Genomic DNA, 22,760 nt, shown 5'->3' with positions numbered 1-22,760 from the left:
CCTTTGTTTTAAACAAGAGAGTAAGGAGCGGAGGAATTGGCTCAGTTGGTAGAGTGAAAGCCTATGGACTTGAATTCACATCCCCAGTGTTCACACAAGAAGCCAGTTTGAAGTTATATATGCCTATAATAACAACACTGAGGAAATGGAGATAAGTAGGCTCCCAGAACTTGCTGGCCAGCTAGTCTTGCCAAATTGGGAAGCTGAAGGTCCACCAGACACTGTCTCAAAAGGTAAGATGGAGAGTCATTGAAAAAGACACCTGGCATTGACATCTGTCTTGTACTCACAGCCACACCAAAAATAAAATAAATTGAAAAATAAAGTGGACAGGAAAATATATGGCACATAGGCGGGACCAGAGAGCTCATGGGGCTCTAAAATTAGACATCTGAAATTAGACATCTATTTTTTGTCAGTTATGACAGTTGGAACAAATAAGGGTATGTCATGCGATTTTACAACTTAGGTGTTTCAAATGTGAAAGGAAGTACTTCTTAATATATTCACAAAGCAGTGCAATCATTCCCATTATGTAATTCTCAAACCTTTTCATTAGCCCTGAAGAAAGCCATTAGCAATCACTGTCCATTTCCCCTTCCCTTAGGCCCTGACAACTTTACACTGTGTCCCCATGGATTTTTTTATTCTGAATATTTCATAGGAATGATATCAAATAATATATGGAATTTTATGGCTGTCTTTGTCTACTTAGCACACATTTAAGGTCCACATTAAAATGTTGTTAAATGTGTCACTACATCATTTCTTCTTATGGCTCCATAATATTTCTTTTTAAGAATTTTTATTTAAATTATTTTCTTTCTTTTTACATACCAACCACAGTTCCCTCTCCCGTTCCTCTCCAACTTTCTCCTATCCACTCCTCAAAAAGGGTAAGGCCTCCCATGGTGAGTCAATAAGTTTTGTGTAGACCAAGCCCCAGCCCCCATATTGAGGCAGATTGAGGTATCCCTTCATAGGGAATGGGCTTTCATTGTATGAATATATGTGTTTGTGCATCAATCCATTTACTGACAGTATTGGCCTATGCTCACTGTTTGGCTGATATAAATAGTTCATTGACGTTGATTTAGCTTTTTTTCCTCTCTATTTCATGTATTTATCTTCTCATATTATTTAATTTACTTCTGCTTTCCTCAAATTTTAACTTTTTCTTAATTCCTAGTTAAAGAAGAGATTTAGTTATTGATTACATCATTTTCTTCATTCACAATACAGACCCCTGAATATATGGGATTTCCTTTAAGTACTACTTCTAGGCAGTTCTAAAGGTTTTGATATACTCCTTTAATCACCATTCATGTTCAAGTTTTTTCTGATTTATTTTATGTTCCTTTTTTGACTCAATTGTTATTTAGGATTATGTTGTTTAATTTCTTATGCTTGTGAATTTCCATCTAATGATTTGTTATTTGCTCTTGGTCAAAGAGGTAATTTATAAGATTAAATATTTTACATGTATCTATGTCTGTGTTATGGCCTCTCCCATGATTTGTCTTGGAGGATAGTCCATGTGGACTCATGAAAAACCCATGTTATTGAAGCAACTGTTCTCCAGATCTCTGTGACTAAGTGATCCATCTTATTATGTAAGCCATGTTGTTTGTTTCAGGTTCTTTTTTCAGTTGCTCTATGTGCCATTGAAAGTAGGAAATTGAAATTTTCAGTGCTTGCAGAATCATCTGCTCCTTGATTCAGTAGTGTTGAATTTTTGTTTTGTTTTGTTTTGTTGTATTATGTTATTTTGTTATGTATGTTAAAGTATATTTACAGTTGGTACAGCATCTTACTAATTGATCATTTACATTGATGTTATTGTCCATGACTGTCTTTTGTGACTTTTTTTATTCAGTTAAGTTTTCTTTTGACAGTATTGCAGCCATCATGTCTCTTGTCTCTCTTTGCATGACATATCTTCAGCTATCTTTTTTATATTTTTATTTTATTTTTTATTTTTAAATTTAAATTAGAAACAAAGTTGCTTCACATGTCAATTTCAGGTCTCTCTCCCTTTCCCTCCCCTCCTCCCACCAACCCCTCCAGTATCCCCTCATTTCCCCAGGGAGAGTGAAGCCCTCTATGGGGGTGTCCATAATCTGTCATTTCACCCAGGGCAGGGCCTAGACCCTCTCCCAAAAGCCCAGGGTGAGAGTGCATATCTCATTATTGGATGGATGCCCAAAGTCCATTTGTATACTCTGGATACATACTGATCACTACCCAAGGTTCAGTAGATTAACTAGGCCTCCTCACTGACACCCACATTTAGGGGGCCTTGATCAGTCCCATGCTGGATTCCCAGCCATCAGTCTGGGATTTAAGAGCTAACCGTTGTCAGGTGAGTGGTTTCTGGGGGTTAAACCAGCCCAGTCTTAACCCCTTTGCTCATCAGTCCTCCCTCTCTGTCACTGGATTTCTTGAGTTGAGCTAAGGGTTTAGCTGTGGGAGTCTGCCTCTTCTTCCATCAGCCACTGAATGAAGGTTCTGTATCCCAGACTCTCTGGCCATGGGATTGTAGGCTGGCACTCCCCAGGTCTGTGTCTAAAATCCATATATGAGAGAGTACATGACATGTTTCTCTTTTTGTGACTGGGTTACCTCACTCAGTATGGTTTCTTCTAGTGTCGTCTGTTTACCTGCAAATCTCAGGATTCCATTGTTTTTTTCTGCTGAATAGTACTCCATTGTATAAATATACCACATTTTTTCTATCCACTCGGGTTGAGGGGCATCTAGGTTGCTTCCAAGTTCTTGCTATTACAAATAATGATGCTATGAACATAGTGGAACAGACATGCTTGTTGTATGAATGGGCATCTTTTGGATATATGCCTAAGAGTGGAGTTGCTGGGTCTTGTGGTAGGTTTATTCCCATTTTACTGAGGAATCTCCATACAGATTTCCAAAGTAGCTGTACAAGTTGGCACTCCCACCAGCAGTGGAGAAGTGTTACCCTTTGACCACAACATCTCCAACATAAATTGCCATTGGTGTTTTTGATTTTAGCCATTCTGACAGGAGTAAGATGGTATCTTATAGTTGTTTTGATATTAATGTCCATTGATTGCTCATTCTTTGATTTGGAATGGTTGTTGGTGTTGTATTTCCGTGTGTAATTCCACCCCTTTTTTCTTTTGGCTGTTGGTTATATGGGATTATCTAATGCCTTTGTTTTTCTTGTTGTAGCTAAATTCCTTGGGTTGGAATTTTTGTTTCAACCCATTCTGTAGGGCTGGGTTAGTGGATATGTATTGCTTGAATCTAGTTTTGTCATGGGATATCTTGTTTTCTCCATCTATAGTGATTGAGAGCTTTGATGGGTATAGTAGTCTTGGATGGTATCCATGGTCTCTTAGTGTTGGTAGAGTATCTATCCAGGACCTTCTGGCTTTCAGAGTTTCCATGGAGAAGTCAGGTATAATTCTGATAGGTTTGCCTTTATATGTTACCTGCCCTTTTCCTTAGCTGCTCTTAATATTCTTTCTTTATTCTGTATATTTGTGGTCTTGATTATTATGTGGGAAGAGAACTTTTTTGTGGTCCACTCTATTTGGTGTTCTGTAGGCTTCTTCTACCTTCATTGGCATGTCTTTCTTTAGGTTGGGAAAGTTTTCTTCTATGATTTTGATGAATATGTTTTCTGCCCCTCTGAGTAGGTTTTCTTCCCATTCTTCTATACATATTATTCTTAGGTTTGATCTTTTCATGGTATCCCATATTTCCTGGATGTTTTGTGTTAGGGATTTGTTGGACTTAAGATTTTCTATGGTTGATGAATCAATTTCTCCTATTGTATCTTCAACACCTGAGATTCTCTCTTCCATCTATTGTATTGTTGGTAATTCTTGTATCTGTAATACCTGACCATTTGCCCAGCTTCTCTATTTCCAGCCTTCTTTCAGATTGTGTTTTTTTATTGTCTGTATTTCAGTTTTCAACTCTTGCGCGGTTTGAATTGTTTCTTGTAATTTTCGGTTTACCTTTGTCCATTTTTGCATTTTATGAATTTTTTGGTTTGTTTTTTCTTCCATTTATTCCATTTTTTGTTTTTTTCTTCCATTTCTTACATTTTTTCGGTTTACTTTTTCTTCCATTTCATGCACTTTTTGGTTTGTTTTTCTTCTATTTCTTGCATTTTTTGGTTTGTTTTTTCTTCCATTTCTTTGAGGGATTTTCCTATATCCTCTTTTAGGGCCTCTATCATTTTCATGATGTTGTTTTAAGGGCATTTGCTTCTGCTTCATTTGCATTGGAATGTTGGAGTCTTGCTGGTGTGGAGTCTCTAGAATCTGGCTGTGTCATATTTGTTTCTCTGTTGCTGAGTGTGGTTTTGTATTGTCGCTTTCCCATCTCTTCTTCTAGTGGGTGCAGAAAGGGCCCCTTATTGGTCTGGTGGTTAGGAGACCGGAGTTCCCTTTTGGTGTGTACAAGCAAGTCCAATACTCTGGTAGTTCTTCTCTTCCTAGTCCTAGTTCTGGTCCTGTGGTTGGAGAAGAAGCCTAGAAATCTGGGGTGCATATTTCCCACCTTGTCCCCTGGTCCCTTTGTTGGAAGAGAAGACATGGGATCTGGGGTGCGTGGCACCTGTCAGGATTGGAGGCTCTGTGGTAGTCCCTAGGCACTGGTCCCTTGCACTGCTGGTCCCCTGGTCTGGTCCTGCTGGTTCCCTGGTCTTGTTGGTGGAAAAGAAGACCTGGGATCTGGGGTGCTTGGCTCCTGCTGGGATGGGAAGGTTTTGGCTGTCCTCAGGCAATCCACAGGCACTGGAATACAGCCCTGGATGCAGGGCCTGTTTTACCTGGTCCTGCTGGTCCTGCAGGACCCGCTGGTCCCGCCTCAGCAGTCTTTTAACTCATGAACTTTGTTTCCTTGAAATCCACAGTATTTGTGTCAGAGTCAGTTTATAATTCAAAGACTTAAAATCTTTCTTTTATTCTAACTTTAAACTTCATATTGAATAGTTCACTAATTTACATTTTGAATAATTAGTGATAAGGGCTGCTTATTATATAATTTTACTATTATTCTGTATTGGTTGATGTTTGTTAGTTTGCAGTGCTAGGAACCAAGTCTTGGACCTTGCACATGCCAGGCAAGTACTTTACCATGTAGACAAGGCCTTAGCTTTAACTTCCACAGCTTTTGAACATTTGAGTTAGTTTATATTACCAATTTTGCCATTTAAATCTGTTTTCCTTTCTTTTTTATCAAGTTATTTCCTCTTTGTCCTAAGGATTACAATGAATATATAGTAATTTAGATCATGTGGATACAATTATAAATTATGTATTCATATTTTAATTTTGTTAATGTAGATACTGGGTGTTACCTAGTGTCCCTTTATTTAAACTAGAGTCTTCTGTGATATACAAACGGCTTGCTAGTTACAATACAGTGTTCCAGGGCCTGGAAGGGTTAAAGGTCCTCTACATAGATGTTATGGCTGTTAGCTTAGTGTTTTGTGGAATTCCTAATTGTGGGAGCAGGTATATCTTTGACTCTTTTTGCCTACTCATGGTACTCCTCTCCTCCTGTTGGGCTGTGTTATCCAGCCTTGGTGTGAAGGATTTTGCCTTGTCTTACTGCATCCTGTTTAGTTGTGTCTAGATGTTGTCTCTTGGAGGCTGATATTTTCTGAAGGAAGACTGAGGGGAAATGAATCTGGAGAACAAAAACAGAGAGGCGGTGGGGAGACTTGAGGAAACTGGCAAGAGTGGATGGAAGGGAAACTGTCCTGGGGATGTATTGTATGACAGAATCTATCAAAAAACTAGTAGAAGAAAAATATAATGTTCACGTATGTTTTGGAATATTTTCTAATTGTGCATGTGTTTATTATATATTCATGTATATGTACTATATGTATGTTTATATATGTATACATCTGTTTTTTTCCCTACCCCGTGTATTTTCTATGTTTTGTTTGTTTTGGCTTGTTGTTGTTTTAATGAATGATCAGATAGATTTTCTCAGTTGCTTGTGACTATTAAGTCTCACAGCCTTTAGAAGGACACTTTGTATGCCTCAGGATTGTGTTTTCAGTACTCAATGTGAAAGGTTGTACCATCACCATGACTTTCTGTTGGTCCAGTGTAACAAGCTTGGTCACAGGTGAGAATTTGGGTCCTTTCACTTCTTCCATAATAGTGCACATATATTTGCACATATATTCCCAGCAATAGATTAGAAATTTGAAGGCTCCATTCATGCTTCCTTTCCAAACTTGGGAGTTTTAAAGTTTATGTTGTGCTCATTGCTTGCCTAGTTATTCCCGCTGTCTAATATTCCCATGTTATTCAACTGCCTCTGAGACTTTTGTGAAAAAAAGTCCCCCTGGGGAAACAAATGTCTGTTTCCATTCAGCAGTCAATCAGGTCAATGAAGATCACTGCTACTGATACCCTTTGCCTGTGAACAGAACTCACAGCCATCCTGAGTCTTCTCAACACAGCAGTACTAACTGAAGAGTCTTGACACAACTTTCAAGACACCACTAATTGGATTTCACTTGCCATCTGTCACATTGTACCTGACAGAGCCCATAAAAATGTAAATTCTGAACAGATGACAGGGTGAAAGGAGAAAACAGACCCTTTTTGATAATTGTTATCTCGCAATCTGGATTCTGGGAGAGAGGGAGGGAACAGTAGTGGAGATGACTACTTCTCTTGAAAAAGATGCACATTGAGCAAATCAGTGTAGATATCATATTTTAGAGCTTTACTAGGACATGTGCCATGAAAACAGAAGAGAGACTATGGGGGAGGGGGTGATGAAAGGCTTCATCAGTAGGGAGTGAGGCAGGGGGAGCAATTGAGGAGGGGGATAAGCAAGAGCACAGTACTTATGAAAATGCCACAATGAAACCCATTACTTTGTATCTTTAAAAATTAATGCATAATATGTTAGTTTGATATATCTCTCAGTTTGAGAATGGCAAGGAAGAAGGAAAGCAGGCATTAGCTTCAGACCATTTTACCTATGAAATATCATTTTTACAATTGTTCTTTTTGATAAAGAGTTGTACAAGTCATTTAATTATGTATATAGAAGTGTACTTTTCTGCTTATAATAGTCAGTGGATCAAAGATGATTTTTTTGCTGGTCCAAGAGACCTTGCCTCAAGGATATTCCAGTTCATAAGAGGAGTCCTTGGAAATAAACTGAGATTAGAGATTTAAAAAATATTTCTTTTTGGTGAAGTCAGCATTATGTGATATGAGGAGTTTTGGATGTTAAGGGCACAACTGTTAAATGAATAAGACATGCATTATTATTAAGTCTATATTCTAGCGGTGATACTAGAGCATAAACTACAGTGAAGGTAGATATGTGACATAGTGATGGGTACTGTTGAATGCAATGAATCAAATAACAATATGAGTGAACATAGCATAGCAGGCAATTGGGAAGCAGAGAAAGACCTTTTCAGATACATTAGTATGTAGCTCAAATTCCAGGGAATGAAACCATATATATATATATATATATATATATATATATATATATATATGTGTGTGTGTGTGTGTGTGTGTGTGTGTGTGTGTGTGTGTGAGTGTGTGTGTGTATATATGTATATATATATACATATATATATATATGGTGCAATAGGCAGGTGGAAGAGAACATGGAGTGTGCTTGCAACACAAAGCACTGGTATGGTGAGAGGGAGGCAGATAGATAAACAGCAGAGGACTTCTGAGAGATGTCAGAACCTTCAGGAACGAATTCTCTTCAGATAATGCTGAGGATTCTGGTGGTGAAGTAGATGCATTGTCCTTGTGTTTCACATTTGTTTTCAAGCAAACTATAACTTTTCCAAGGAATGGGAATAGATGTGCAAAATAAAATGCATTAGATATGACAATAAAGTGTTAGACTAAAGCAACTGTGTGAATGAATGAACGAGTGAGCCATTTGCAGAGAAGAGAAGAAAGCTACTTTTCCCATTTTTATTTACAAACTTGCAAAGTGGTAATTTAATTTTAATTTCTTGGATGAAAGTATGTATGTGTGATTGACCTGCATAGGTTCAAGTGAGCAAAAAGTTTTTCCTGTAGTAGAAACGCTATGGAATACACACACACACACACACACACACACACACACACACACACACACACACACACATTAGAGAGATAAATAATAATGATGAAGAATGTTTCACAAGGAGAATAAGATTGTGCTTTAGGCAAAACAAATTTCTTGATATCTGCAGACCATCTATTTTCATTTGAATAGTTTTGCAAACCCCAACTACAGCTCCTTCAGACATGAAATGATGAGTATCTTGGGGGTTAGATAATCAATTTAGGGTATTTTGTTCTCCTTAAAATTTCTCAAGATTAACTGAAAATATCAAGAAAGTCTGCTACTAATGGTCTAATTGGTCTCTAGGCTTTTATATAACAAGTAAGTATTGGGATTTGTTCAAAGTAGAGCATGCTAAAAATTGAAACTGACTCAATAAACACACAGCACTATATACAGGCAATGCATTATCTAAATTTAAAGTTTTGTTAAGTGAATGTTCAGGACACTATTTGCTGGTGATATAAATGTGAATTTCAATGAGAAGAATTGTTGTAAAAATAAGATTGCCTTGCACGTCTTCATGTAGCTTCTGCGGGTCATGCCATTGAACTTCTAAGAAGTAACAAAATCCTGAGGATTATCACTAAGCTGAGATCGAATGAGAGCATAGCTAAATAATTTGACCAAATCTGTCTACCAGTTGTAAAACCAAACTCATATACACAGATCACCTCTAATAGCTAACATGTAAGCTTTCCACCATTTCATTTTCTCAAGGAAATACAAAGCTTAGAAAAATTACTGTGGAATGATGTAATCAGATCAAGGCACATGAAAGTGTCTGAGCTTGATAAATTTCCAGAAATGAAGGCAAGAGAGCAGAAGAGTTTAAAGACTTCAGACTTAGTTCCATGAGCAGTAGAGAGGATTTAAGGCATGGGATATCACATAATGTTCTGGTAGCATCCGGAGGCAGATGGGACTGAGAGTGTAAGAAAACAAACTGAGCAAGTCAGGAGGGGGCATTTCTCTAGGCGCTTCGCTTCAGCTCTGCATCCACGTTCCCATGTTCCCATCTTAAGTTCCTGCCCTGATTTCATGCTGGATTGCCAGCTAGAAGGTGAAGGAAACTCTTTCCTCCACAACTTGCTTTTGGCCAAGGTGTTTTACCACAATCTTAGACAACAAACACAAACCAACAGCATCTTAGTTAGGGTTCTATTGATGTCAAGAGACTCCATGACTATGGCAATGCTTATAAAGGACAACATTTATATTTCTGAGGTTCAGTCCATTATCATATTGGTGGGACATGGCAGGGTGTAGACAGACATGGTATCAGAGAAGTAGCTGAGAATCCTACATCTTGCAGGCAGCTGGAAGTGGTGTCCTGAAGAAAGCTTGAGAGAAAGAGACCTCAAAGTCTGCCCCCACAGTGACACATTTCCTCCAACAAGATCACACCTACTTCAACGAGGCCATACCTCCAATAGTGCCACTCCCTTTGGTGCCCTTTTCTTTTAAAACACTACAAATAGTAAAAGAAGATTAAAGTTGGACTGATGAGCTTCAGTCAGACTATGGAAAAGATCAGACTCTGTGGTTAAGAACACTGGCTGGCCTTCCAGAGGACCTGAGTACAACCATCACCTGTAATTTGAGTTCTGGTGGATCTGACAACCTCTTCTGGTCTGCATGAATGTGATGTGCTGACACACCTGCAAGCAAAACACTTACAAACAAAAAAAATCTGTGAAAGTTTTATATATATCTTGCATTGTACGATGGTATGCCATGGGAATGTGACTCCTCTTACGAATATATATATATATTCAATGTTAGTAACATTTAGCTTTCTAGGAACTTTTCTTATGAATATTTTCTTCAAGGAAAACATGGTAGCTTTTATTCCAAAGTCAAAGTCAACAGTGGCAGCACCAAGGAGGTTATTGTGGAGACAGAGATAATCAGAGATCATCAATATCCAATGATTAAAACTACTGGGTTGACAGTAGAAAAAAAACCCCACTGCAGTTTGAATTTATTGACTGTCCCTAGAGCAACTATGCTGACAGCAAGAGAAGAGGGAGTTGAATTTCCTTTAATTTTTAGATAAAGATGAATTAGTTGCTGCCACATGTTGATCACTAGAGTGTTCTGGGATTGAGCAATGAACAGAACAGACAGCTGTGTTAGCTTGCTGCAACCTCACTTGACAATAGTCCCCAACATGTAAAGTTTCAGAACATAAGTATGCAGCTGCAATGCTTGGAGAACTCGGGTTTTACCTGATGCACTGTAGGGGCATTAACTGGATAATAAATGTGTGGTGAATTAATCATCTCTATATTTTAGGATTTTTTAAATTTTGAACATCCCTCTATACTTTACTGACTTGTAAAATGTGAAGGAGAGTCTTTTACTTCTAAGTGAATTGTACACAAAAAGCAAACACGATGGAACAGTCCTGTAATACCAGAACTTGTTGGAGGGGAGAGGCAGTAAGACTGTTATAAATTTGAGAGCAGCTGGGCCTATACAGTATCATACTATCTCAAGGAAATCAAAGGTCAAACAATAAAACAACAACAGCACCCCCCCAAAGCAAAACTCAAGACAAAGTTGTCAAGAGATTTCTAAGACTTACAGTAAAGCTATGAGTCATGGCTTTGGAGGCACAGGCCGTGTGTGTGTGTGTATGTGTGTGTGTGTGTGTGTGTGTGTGTGTGTGTGTGTGTGTGTGTAGGGGCATTAGATGCATATGTACATATATATGCTTGAGTGTGTTCATTCCATGTGCATGTGCAGAGGCCAGCAGGTGGTACCAGGTGTCTTCTACTGATCTCTATCTGGTATTTTGATGGGGTATCTCATTGAACCTGGAGTTTGTAGTTTCAGTTAGACTGGATGACCAAGGAGCACCAAGGAACCATGTGCCTCTATTGCCTCCCAGCACTGGGGTTCAGGATATATACCACTGCTCCTAGATTTTCGCTTTTCTTGAATTAAATATCTGAAGGGCACTGCTCAGTTATTAGAAAACTATGGTTTGGTTTGTGATTGTCTAATGTTGAATATGATAAAGCAATGATGTGATGTGGAAATATCACCCACAAAAGTGAAGTGAATTTCTCAGAGCATTGTTATTTAGGGTATGTCATGTGGGTATGTCACGCATGGTCATGGTAACTTTGATCTCTGGATTAAGTTGTATCCATAGGCCATCTCCACTGTGAAGTTATCAGTTCCCTGTGTAGAGTTAGGTATCTTATTGAGAGCTGCTTCTAGATGACTTGAATTGTTGTGTCACTTACACACTTGTGCTCATTGGCATTTACAGTCACTGCTCAGCTTTGTTATAATGATTGTTACTGTGGTGTTTGTCTAACAAATGATACCTTTGTGCTTTTCTCGTCCCTTCTGGATTTGCTAACTGGAATTCTACCAAAATTAGAACCTCTTCTTTTTTCTTTCTTAATTTGTGACATTATAAACTTAAAAAGCATTTATTACTTTCTATGAATTACAGTACTTTACCATAATAATTTATTTTATTGACAAGTCTTTCTATATTTTTTCATTTTAATTCCATAGACTTGGTATTTCTGACAGTTCAAAATGTGCTTTACAAAAAAGAGTTTACTATTTTCCAGATTCTCTATATATTCTAGACTTATTTTTTTACTGTTCTTCCCCACTGTGCAACCAGATATTTCTTTAAGTGCTTATACTCCCTTGTAGGTAATGATGTTCAGAAATAGAGATCACTGCATTGAATATTTTACTTGCTATAAGACATTTTGTTTCTAAGTTTACTAGTGTATAGAATTAGAAAATGGGTATGTGAACACATGCATATACACACCCACACACCTACATGTATTGGTTTCTTTATTTGCCTCTGTTTATACAAAATTGTAAGTTTATGCTGACAAACAATTTCCATACGTCACTTTATTTATAATTTATGAATACTTATAGTTACTACTCCTGATTTGTATTTTTTCTCAGTTCTAAAATGTGCATCATGTAGACTCAGAATGTTTTAGCTCAGAATTACCTACCGCTATTTGTGAAAGGTATCCTTTTTGTCTTCTAAAATTTTATTTTAAATATATATCATACACAGTCCTACAAAGATATATATATATACATACATATATATGTATATATATGTATAGAGATAGATAGATAGTAGGTAGAAAGAAAGAAAGAAAGAAAGAAGGAAAGAAAGAAAGAAAGGTAATATAGGTTTTCTGGAAAATCCAAGATATGAAGTGATTAGCATGAATAACCAAGTGAATGGATAGACACTAGTATGAAATAATGGGAATCTCTGGAGGATCTCCAACATGAAATACTACTCAGAGCCATTTCCCCCTTTCACTTCCCCATTGTTGTTTATGTGTCACAGTGTCTGTACTGTATTTTGGTTCCTCCATGGTAAATTCATATATATCTGTACTATCATGAGACCATAAGAAACAACTTGGCTCCAGAAGCTGAAATTATACCCAGAGCTGTGAACTGAGAACTATCACCTGTCTTGGTCCTTTCACTCAGTTATGCTATTCATTCTTTATGTTTATCCTCTATATCTACCCAATATAGGTCATGGATTTTGTTAATTTTATTCATCATTCTTTCATTTGTACACAAATGAATCAATCAATGTAATTCTTATTTCTCCTTCATTCTTTATATGTTTTCGTAGAACTCACAAGTGTATATCCCGAAAGTCACTACACCAGATCAGTTCCTATAGGTCTTTGTTTTTAACAGAGTATTATTTTTCTAGATTGGTAACATAAACTGTTTTCCCCCATGGAAATTTTCTTCTTCATGCTAATATGCTATGTCTGTTTCAATTGTTACTTGTGTTCATTGTTGTTAAAGTGTGTTGTAAAACTATTACAAAGATAGATATGTGTGTATGATATATGCACACATATGCTATATATATGTATGATATATGTGTATAATATGTATACATATGTGCTATATATACATATATGATATATATACATGTGTGCTACATACATACATGATACATGTATAATATGATATGTATATCATGGATTCATGGTATCTTTACCAACCTGTATGCTATTTCCACTGATGTCTCTTTCAAGTTCTCTGAATGATGTTACATGCTAAGCAGTTACAGAGATAGTGATCCTCATTATCTTGCTCTGAATCTTGTGGAAATTCCGCTGATATTTCTTCATTAATAAAAGTAGGAGGCTTCCTTCTTTTTATGTGTGTTGTATATGTTCTTGTGTGTATCTTTGTATGTTGAGTTGTTTGTGCATATTTTATTGTGTGTGTACCTGTTGTACTGTATGTGTTGTGTGGTGCTTGTGAATGCACCATATACATCAGTCCTTGTTTTCTTAACTGTATATGACCTTGAAGTTTTCAAAGAATTTTTTGTCATGGAAATAATCATTAGTTCTTGATTTTGAAATCTTATTCCATTATCATTTGTCTACCATTTTGCAGGAGTTAATAAAATATTTAAAATTTTAGAAGTAAAATAATTTACTCTTGTCTAATAAGCAATGTTAAATTTGAACTGCAAGTCAGTTGCAATTGGCCTCAGTATTGGTAGTGCAACCTAGGGCATTACTGTTCAGTAGCAAGGGTGTTTAGCAGATTTTAGTAAAAATGTACGTATTTTATATTGTATCAAAGTTTGTGTGAACCTGAGAATAAACTGATCATATATGCTTGATAGATATAAGTGATATTTTAGGCTCCTCCTCCACACTGGGAAACAAGCTGATAAGCTGTTCTTAGAACAAAACCAAAAGCATCCAAACCAAAAAAAAAAAGAGAGACAAAAAATTAAAACAAGCAAAGCCACTGAGTGCAACTAAAATTAACTCTATCTACCTCGTGATCTTTTGAATTATTTTGTTTGAAATTTGCTTTTCTGAAATCAGTCTTATATAATAGGAGAAACTGCATTTAAATTTTACTCTGTATTGATTTTCAAATTAAAAACACGTAAAACACTAACACAATATTAGTAAACAGTGTGCAGGTGAGTGCTGTTGCAGGGGAGGGTCACCTTGCAGACTTCTTGAGCGTCCTCTGTTGCAGGTGAGACTGAGCGTCTAAATATCATCTGTTCTCGTCCCTTCAGTGTGGGGCAATGATGCCCTTTACAAAGGACATGGTTCCATTTTTAAAGGTTAACTTTCTTGCTTTCCTTCTGTACTGTGTGAAGCACCACGTCTTTCACTTCTTTTTTCACGGATTCCATAGCAGCCTTATTCAATTGATGGTTCAGGAGTGGGACTCAGAGTGCTGTACTTGTGGGTTGAGGTACTTTGGGGAGGGGGAAGAAAGCATAAAGAACATCTAACATACTTTGATTGGCATCTGTTAAAATTTCAACTTTTGATTATTTCCCTTCACATATGTGTGTGTGTGTGTGTGTGTGTGTGTGTGTGTGTGTGTGTGTGTGTGTGTGTGTGTGTTATGGGGGGCACTCTAAGAAAACTTTGTTATCCACAGAACACTGTCACCTTTGTTGGGACAAAATCTCTCATTGGCCTGATCCTCATCTGTTAGGCTAGACTGCCTAGTTATAAAGCCCTTGAGATCCTTTTGTGTCCACCGTCCAAAAACTTAGATTACAGGATTATGCCAGGATGCTGACCTTTTTTATCTATGTGGGCTCTGGGCACCAAACTTAGGTCATAGTGCTCATAAGACCAGTGCTTTCATGGCTGAGAGATCCCCAGCCACTGGATATTTTCCTTAATAAAGATAAGGTTATACTGAAATCATTTGTTTGGTCTTTCTAACATGTTCAGTATTAGACTATTAGGCCTTATGTAACCAAAGACAGGTATGAATGCAGTTCAATACAAAAATATAAACTCGTTTAAAACAATATGAGACCTTTCTCTGACTTTTGATTGAACAGTTCTCAAGCACGGACTTTGTAGATGGCATTATATCACAATGACCAAAGGTTTGACACCCCTGTGGCTTTTGCATTCTTGGGCTGTGATTTGATCAACCTCTGGGAACTCATTCCTATGCCTTTAGAGTTGCTGAAAAACAACATGCTTGGTCTTTTCTGCTCTCCATTTTTAATTGTAAGCATTTTGAGTTACAAATAATATCCTGAACAGAATAAACTGCCCCTCAAAACCCTGCTTGTTTTGAGCTTTCAAATTTGATTTTTTTCTCTCCATGTGTTTCTCTTTGGTCACTTGAGAAATGTTCATTTGGGAAGTTCTTAGGACAACTGTGCCTCATGCTGTGCTGTCAAGTTCTAGAAGCTTCCATGCATCCCTGAGATTTTACATGTTTTCTTTCTGCATCCTCACTTTCACTTTGTGTGGGGAATGTGTCTAGAATGATGAAGGTGCTCTCTAAATTCCAAACACCATTCTTCTCCCAAGATTCTGAAGCTTGCTGTACTAGGTTCCCTTGCTATCAAGCCTGACATCATCTATTCAGTCTACTGGCAAGCTTCTCTCCATTGTTCAGACAAAGAGGGATGTGGGATTTTTGAATCATCTGTTTTACCTGACTAAGTTTTACGAATTTTCCTTTGGGAATGGATGCATATTCTCTCTTCATTTTCTGATTTATGATTCATTCTTTGCTTTGCGAGTCCTGTTAGTTCGCATTCTTCTTTCTGAATTTATTGCTTATCATACTTGTTTCCCAATGTCAATGTGTTCTCTATTCTTATCTGATGAATATAATCTATAATTAGTGTTGAAAGTATGCTTTTGAGGAGCTGGATCTGCTAGTGCATTTTTGGACCTGCATCACTCAAGAGGTGGAGGCTGTAGGGTTGTGAATTGGAGGGTAATCTGGGCTAAATAATTAGAACACTAAAGAAAGAAAAAGAGTGTTAACTGATGATTAATCTCATTCACTATTCAGAATGTCAGGCAGTTGGTCATATTAAGTGACCTCTTAGTTTAAAATAGTACTGTGGTCCTATTAACTCAGTCTTTCTCAGTTTCACCTGGGATGCTTTTGTTTAGTCACAAACTTGCCATATTTTTAAATATCGGGTGAGTGCTCTCTTTCTCCATGTTTTACTTTTTGTTGTTATTGTTATTAAATTTTCATGATGTAACCCAGGCTTCCCTTCCTATTAGTATACCACAGAGGAGAACCTGGAATTTCTGATTCAAATACCTGCATCTCCCATATTCCAGTATGACAATAGTGTGCTACCATGCCTAGCTAGCTTTTCTTTAGTTTTAAAGAGAAAATGTGTAAGACCAAATTTCAATTATGAAATTTCACAATATTTAACAAACTCTTCAAATTTAATCATATTTCTACTTTTCTGGATTCCATCTCATTTTTTCCTAGATATCTTACCCATTTATTATCTTCTCTTCTTTTAAATTATAATCTAAAAAACAGAACATCAACAGAAAACCTGTGTGTTATTCTACAAAGATAATGACTATTTGGATATAGGCTGTGAGAGCCTGAAAGAGCAGGTGAATAGTGTATTTGTGAAGCATTCATGATAAGAAGAGGCAGCGAAGGTGCACGCTTCACCTAGAAACACTCAACACTAGGGTTTGAAGATGTAGCTCAGTTGGCAGAGCATGAAGCCTTTGGTTTGACCACAAAGAGTACATAAACCAAACTGGGTGTGGTGGCACATTCCTAAAATTTTAACATTCAGGAAGCAGAGCCAGGGTCTTAAAGCCATCATTGACCATGATAAGTTCAGGACCACTATGACCTACTTGAGACTTTGCCTCAAAAAGTAAATACACAAAATATTCAAAACTAGTGCAAAATAATGAGGTCCCATTTTGGTTGGGCATCTTAGCTCCATGGCTCTTGTTATAATTGCAGATCTATATTGAAAGATAAAGTAATTTCCATTTTGAGGGTGTTCCTGGGATGCAGGTATTTCAAGGTAAAATTGTAGCATCTGGATGTTTTTGTGTCCTAAAGTAATACACTTTCTGGATACAAACATTATTATAATGAGGCCATTTAAACTAAAACTAAAAAAAATACAGAACGCTAGGCTGGGGATGTAGTATTGTTGGTAGATTGCAGGCCTAGCATGCTTGCAGTCTGAATTTTGATGCCCAAATGTCATAAACTAGGATAGTGACACATTCACTTAGGGGTAAGGCAAAAGAACTGGGAGTCCAAATTCCTCCATGGCTACATAGAAAATCTGAGGCCATTATGGAATACAAGAGAACTTGTCAGAGAGAGAGAGGGAAGGAGGAAGCAAGAAAGGGATGTGTGGATGAATGGAGGGAGGGAGAAGGGAGGAGACAGAGAGAGAGAGAGAGAGAGAGAGAGAGAGAGAGAGAGAGAGAGAGAGAGAGAGAGAGAGAGAGAGGGACTAATTATATCATATTACCTGTGAGGACAGGAAGTATGTGATTTTTACTTTCCTGTGAAAGTTTGCCATTTTCCCTGTGCAGGAAGAGCACTGATCACTACTTACTCTTCCTGTAAGTAAAGCAAGACGTCAAACTCTATTTGAGGGATGACCCCTTTTCAGAAATTATAGGCTCTGAATGTCTTGCCAGCCCATCATCACTGTCCATCTGCTAATTCTCTGCACATCGAAGCAGCAGCTGTCATTGCAGAAACGCTACAGTAGATAATAAGATGGGGGTACATTTCATCTTCGCATGCTTAAAACAAATCCCTGCGAAGAGCAGCAGGAGCTCCTGGGACGACAGAGATCTCAGGTGTCATTAACATAAAATGCCAAATGGATTTGCAGATTGGGAGCAAATGGATTTGCTTTAAAAGAAAAAGCTCTCAAGGTAGGTGTAGTACACAGTGTGGTCCTCTGCAGTCGCAGAGCTGTAGGAAATATCAAAGCCATAGGCACACACAGAGAAACCTCCCAATCGCAGTCACGCATGCAGGCCTGAATACAAATGCAAGCATATGTGCTTCTCAATTCTGCTCAGCCTAGTTATGCCACTGGGATGGTTCGGTTTATTTATCCCAGAAACAAACAGCTACCAAACAAAACTTTCCCTAAACTAACAGCTCCCTAACCTCTATATTATTTTCACTGGCACAACTTTTCTTCACATGCAGGTCATGGATAATTTCCTACGTCTTCTCCCTTATTCCTGGCTAGTAGCCTAAAGAATAATCAGTAATTCCTTTGCTAATTTTTTGATTCATTCTTTTCCGTTGCTTCCCACTGCCCCTACCATGAAGTGTGATTAAATCAAATGAATCTCAAAGTGGATCACAGCCTCTTCTCGGTGGTCCCTGCCCAAAGTTCTTTTCTCTTCAATGCATCCTGCACATCAGTACGTAACACATTTTCATAGGCAGTATAGATTGCATGAGGCAAGAAAAGAGTGGACACAGTTACAGTTGTGCCATGCATCCCTGACCATTGCAGATGTGAATGGAGTTATGGATAGAGTCGTCATGCTTGGGTGTTGATATAGCTGTGGGTATAGTCGGGATGTCACACAGGAAGACATCAGTAGATGCAGGACTGTGCAGCTAGTTTTCCATGTCAACACAAATATTACATATAATATCATTTGATCATCAAGATAATCCTGGAGGAGACCAAGCTTTGATGGTGCAAGACAATGATGTCCATGTTAATGATAACTATGGAAAGCAGGTGTGTAATTTTTCCAAGTGAGAATACTGACTCTAAATGAGGTCTCCAAATCCCATAACTGGTGATGGAACTAGACTCTGGAACTATGTCTTCTTAATCAAAGCTTGGGTGATTTCTAGCAGCAGTACACTATTTTTGAGAACCATGGTACAGAATTGTGTTTCTGCTGTATAGTAACTTATGAACATTTCCATGAATATGTCAACTCTGAATTTGGTCTCCATGGAACTGAGAGAGAGAAGAGGGGGAGAGAATTGCAGAATTGTTGGCTGCTGCATACCTAACAATACACGGACTTTGTTTATATAAACAGGACGGCTTTGAAAGAATCTCAGCTCATTTTATCATGGTCAGTCTTACAGAAAAAATAAAATCCACACTGTTGATGAGAATCCAGGTCAAGGCAATAAAATCACACAGTAGTTAAAGTGTCTTCAGGCTTTTGGATGCCTTGACTGGAGAAGAAAAACCAATTGAAATGCAGCAAATATGCCAAGATCAAGTCTGGCATGCTCTTCCTTTACACTGCTATTGGCATTAAAAATTAGTCTGTTGCTATATATCCAATGATAACCTTGAACTCCTGTTCTTGCTGCCGCTGCTTCCTGAGGGTTGAGATTAAGGTCATGCACTCACACTCTTGGCTTAGTGGTGCTGGGGATTGAACCAAGGGCTTCTTGGACACTTAGGCAAACACTGTTACCAAGTTAGCTACATCCTCAGCTCCTCAAGTCAAAATCAGGATAAATGAATGACTAAGGATGTTTTATTTCTAGTGAGTTATAAGAGAGATTACAAGCAACTAGAAACTAATGTCTAAAGATGATTTCAGAACATGAAAATTGAAATATTATATGAGGGAGCCTGAGTCTTTTCATCTCCAAGATGAATTGAAATTAGGGTAGTGGCCTCAAAACAAAAAATGTATCTGCTTCTCTATTTAAATGTCAAGGTAAATTTTTTCTGTATTATTTCCTGAACAGTCTAATGAGGGGACAAAATAAATAAAAATAATATTAATATAAAATTCTCCAAAATGGTTCTGTAAGGACTCTGATTCCTTAGCTTGGGAATTTATAAAATTTTGAATGTGGGGCTGACCCACTGATATATAATAGGTGGGAATGGAAGATTGAATATGGGAAGCTTAGTCAAATGCACTATCAAGCACACTTTCACAGAAGAAAATAAGCAGTTCCATTGTGGTGTAGATTGGAAGGATACTAGTAGTAGGGGATTTAATGGTGAGAGTTGTGGTAATAGAGATGTTGTGGTGACCACCTCAATCTGTGGCAACTTGCCGGTTTATTGCTTAGGATAAATTACATCATAGCAAAAGCATTAGGAACATGTCCTATGGATAGGCTGCTTCTGGTAAATTTTCTACTTGTCTTGGGCTCATAGGATGATTCTACTTGGAAGCATTACCTCTTGATTGAGAAGTTGAGTCACCCTTGAAACTAACATGTTAGCTTTGACTGTATGTATCCCCAGAGAACATGCAATCTTGATCTCATTCTCTCTCTGGCTAGAAAGAGAAACAATGGAACAGAAAAGGGTTATGTGGGCTAGAGACAAAGAGACCTGGGTGTAAAGCCTTTGGTTACATATCTTGGTTCACTCATGTAATTGATTTTTAGACCCCAGTGTCTATATTGGAGTGAAATAACATTTAGTTTCACAGAGCTATTGGGTCAGTTAGAAATATTGTATTTCACCATACCCATGTGCTATCTTGAACTCAAATTAATTATTTGTAGAACTGAAGGACCTGGGGAGTCGTACATTGAATTTGTTTTTTATGGGTGTATACAGTGTATACAGTAGGAAATTGTGTTTCCCAACTCTGTCTTAAAACTCTATTAGCCTAGCATTAAGTCAAGTGCAGTTTCTGGTTCTTTTAGCAGCTGCAAATAAGTAGGCCATTCTGGACACTTAAAGGACAGATCTGCAGCTTCCTGGACATCTGGAGTTGGTGGCAACTGGGCAGGAGTCAGAGGGAAGCTGGATTCATTAGTTTGTTTGTCTGCTTGGGTTTTATTCTGTGAAGCTATTTTTCTTCTAAATGTCTGTTTCATTGCTTATTGTTCCTTCCTACAGTCACAGATGCTCACTGAGGGGCGAGGATCTCAATAGACAGTGGCTCCTTCCCCAGGCTCATCTCCAGCCAACCATCTACCATGCCAAAGGTCTCCTCCACTACCTGTGCAGTATTGGCCGGGGCCCTGTGGTGAGTCACTTCCTTCTTATCATCATTTCTTTCTGTACTCTAACCAGATTCCTTTTACCCTCCAGGAAGCCGTTTATCAGGTGTCCAGGCAAGAAAAACAGAGGGAAAATGTATGTGATAACTTTAACGAGGGGTTTGCTGCAAGCACTACATGGCTTGCAAGAACAGAATTCCTCACATTATGCTTCTGGAGGCTGGGCACCCTGCAGTCAAAGAGATGGCAAGCTATTCTCTGTCCAGGAACTTGCTTTGTAGACCAGGCTGGCCTTAAACTCACTAAGACTACCTGCCTCTGCCTCCTAAATGCTGGGATTAAAGAGTTTAAAGGTTTATCTCTCAGAGAGTATCAAGAGACAGGCTGTTGTTTAAAACCTGCAAAGTTCCACTGCCTCAGATTTTCTCAACAACTTCTTGTTTGCACGTAGAACAACAATTGCTCCCACCTCCAAGAATCTAAATTCAGTACTGGTTCAAATATATAATATTGTGCTGCTGTCATCCATGCTTCACCCAAGAAGGCAGTGCAATCTCTGCTGGTGATTGTCTTCAATTGGTTCTACATAGCAAGGCTCCAATCTCATGGTTGAAAGCTGGACAAACGATGTTTCCCTGTGTGGGAAGCTTTAGCCTCCAGGAGAAGAGAGTGATTTAGAATGGAAGAATCCCATATCTGATACACTTTACCACACACACACATATTAAACCCACAGCAAAACAGGATTTCTTTCTGCTCTGACAATCTCTAATTGAAGAACACGGCATTTATTTTAAAGTGTGACAGGTGAAAGGCTTGTTTAAAAGTATAAATAAACATTAATTAGCTATAAACATGACAGCTGCAGACTTGTTTCCTGCTGGGACCATCTGAGAGGTGGGTGAGCAACAGCTGAGTACTAACTGTGATTTGCAGTGCTACATAGCTCCCTAATTGGCTGAATGCCACCATTTAGTTACCTACAGGGCTACATTTAACCCTCCACTCACCGTGGGCAGAGGTATCATAGCCATTCACTTGTACTGGACCTGATTTTTAAATTCTGTGACTGGAAATTAATTTGACTCTGTCTAAGTTCTGGATCTTAAGAAACTGTTTGGAAGCACTGAAATAAAGTACTCTGTGATTATTGGGAAGATCCACCTATTATAGATTCTTCTCAGGCATTTGACTCTTGGGTGAATTAATATGAGTTGTAAGGACCAATGAGATATGAGACAGAGATGAAAATCACTGCCCTGATTCTTCTGAGGATTAACAAAAAGCAGGAAATGCACCTCTCTTCTTCATTTCCTGCATCCATCCACCTTCTCAACAGGTTGGATAGTCATATCTCTGCTCATATATTAATTTATATCATAGAATTCAATGACTGTGGTAGGTACAATCATTGTAGTTTCAGGTCACAGGTCACCATTGAAAAAAGTCAAAGAAAGAACTCAAGGCAGGAACTCGAGCAGACACTGTGGTGGAATGAATGCTGTACGGGCTTGCTCTCTGGCTCATGCTCAGCTTTCTGTCTTACATAGCCCACACCCATTGACCTAAGGATGGTGCTTCTCAGAGTGAACTAAGCCCTCCTACATCAGTAGTCAATTAGGGCATTCTTTCACAGACATGATCTCACGCTATGAGATGTAGGCAGTTCTTCAATGGAAGTTCTCTTCCCAAGTAACTCTATGCTATGTCAAGTTGACATTAGAAACTAACAAGTACAGCAATCAAAACTAGCCCCCCCAAAATAAGAAAGTCCAGTTAACTAGCAGTACATTCAATAATATGAATCAATGTCAAAACATTTTGTTAAGTGGAAGAAATTCAACATGAAAGGATACATGCTATATACT

General features: G+C 38.1%; 1 protein-coding gene across 1 annotated transcript in view; it reads left to right on the top strand.

Moving 5' to 3' along the window:
- Positions 1-22,760, top strand: part of Agbl1 (AGBL carboxypeptidase 1) — a 519,496-nt gene that overhangs the window by 459,328 nt on the left and 37,408 nt on the right. Inside the window, exon 19 of the mRNA XM_005077867.4 lies at positions 20,789-20,918. Coding sequence (XP_005077924.4) covers positions 20,789-20,918 — 130 coding nt within the window. The remainder of the gene's footprint in view (positions 1-20,788; positions 20,919-22,760) is intronic.

Source organism: Mesocricetus auratus, unplaced genomic scaffold (genome assembly GCF_017639785.1).
Source record: "Mesocricetus auratus isolate SY011 unplaced genomic scaffold, BCM_Maur_2.0 Super-Scaffold_4256, whole genome shotgun sequence".
Taxonomy (NCBI): domain Eukaryota; kingdom Metazoa; phylum Chordata; class Mammalia; order Rodentia; family Cricetidae; genus Mesocricetus; species Mesocricetus auratus.
Note: the sequence above shows the minus strand (reverse complement) of the source record. Positions and strands in the feature narration are given on the sequence as shown.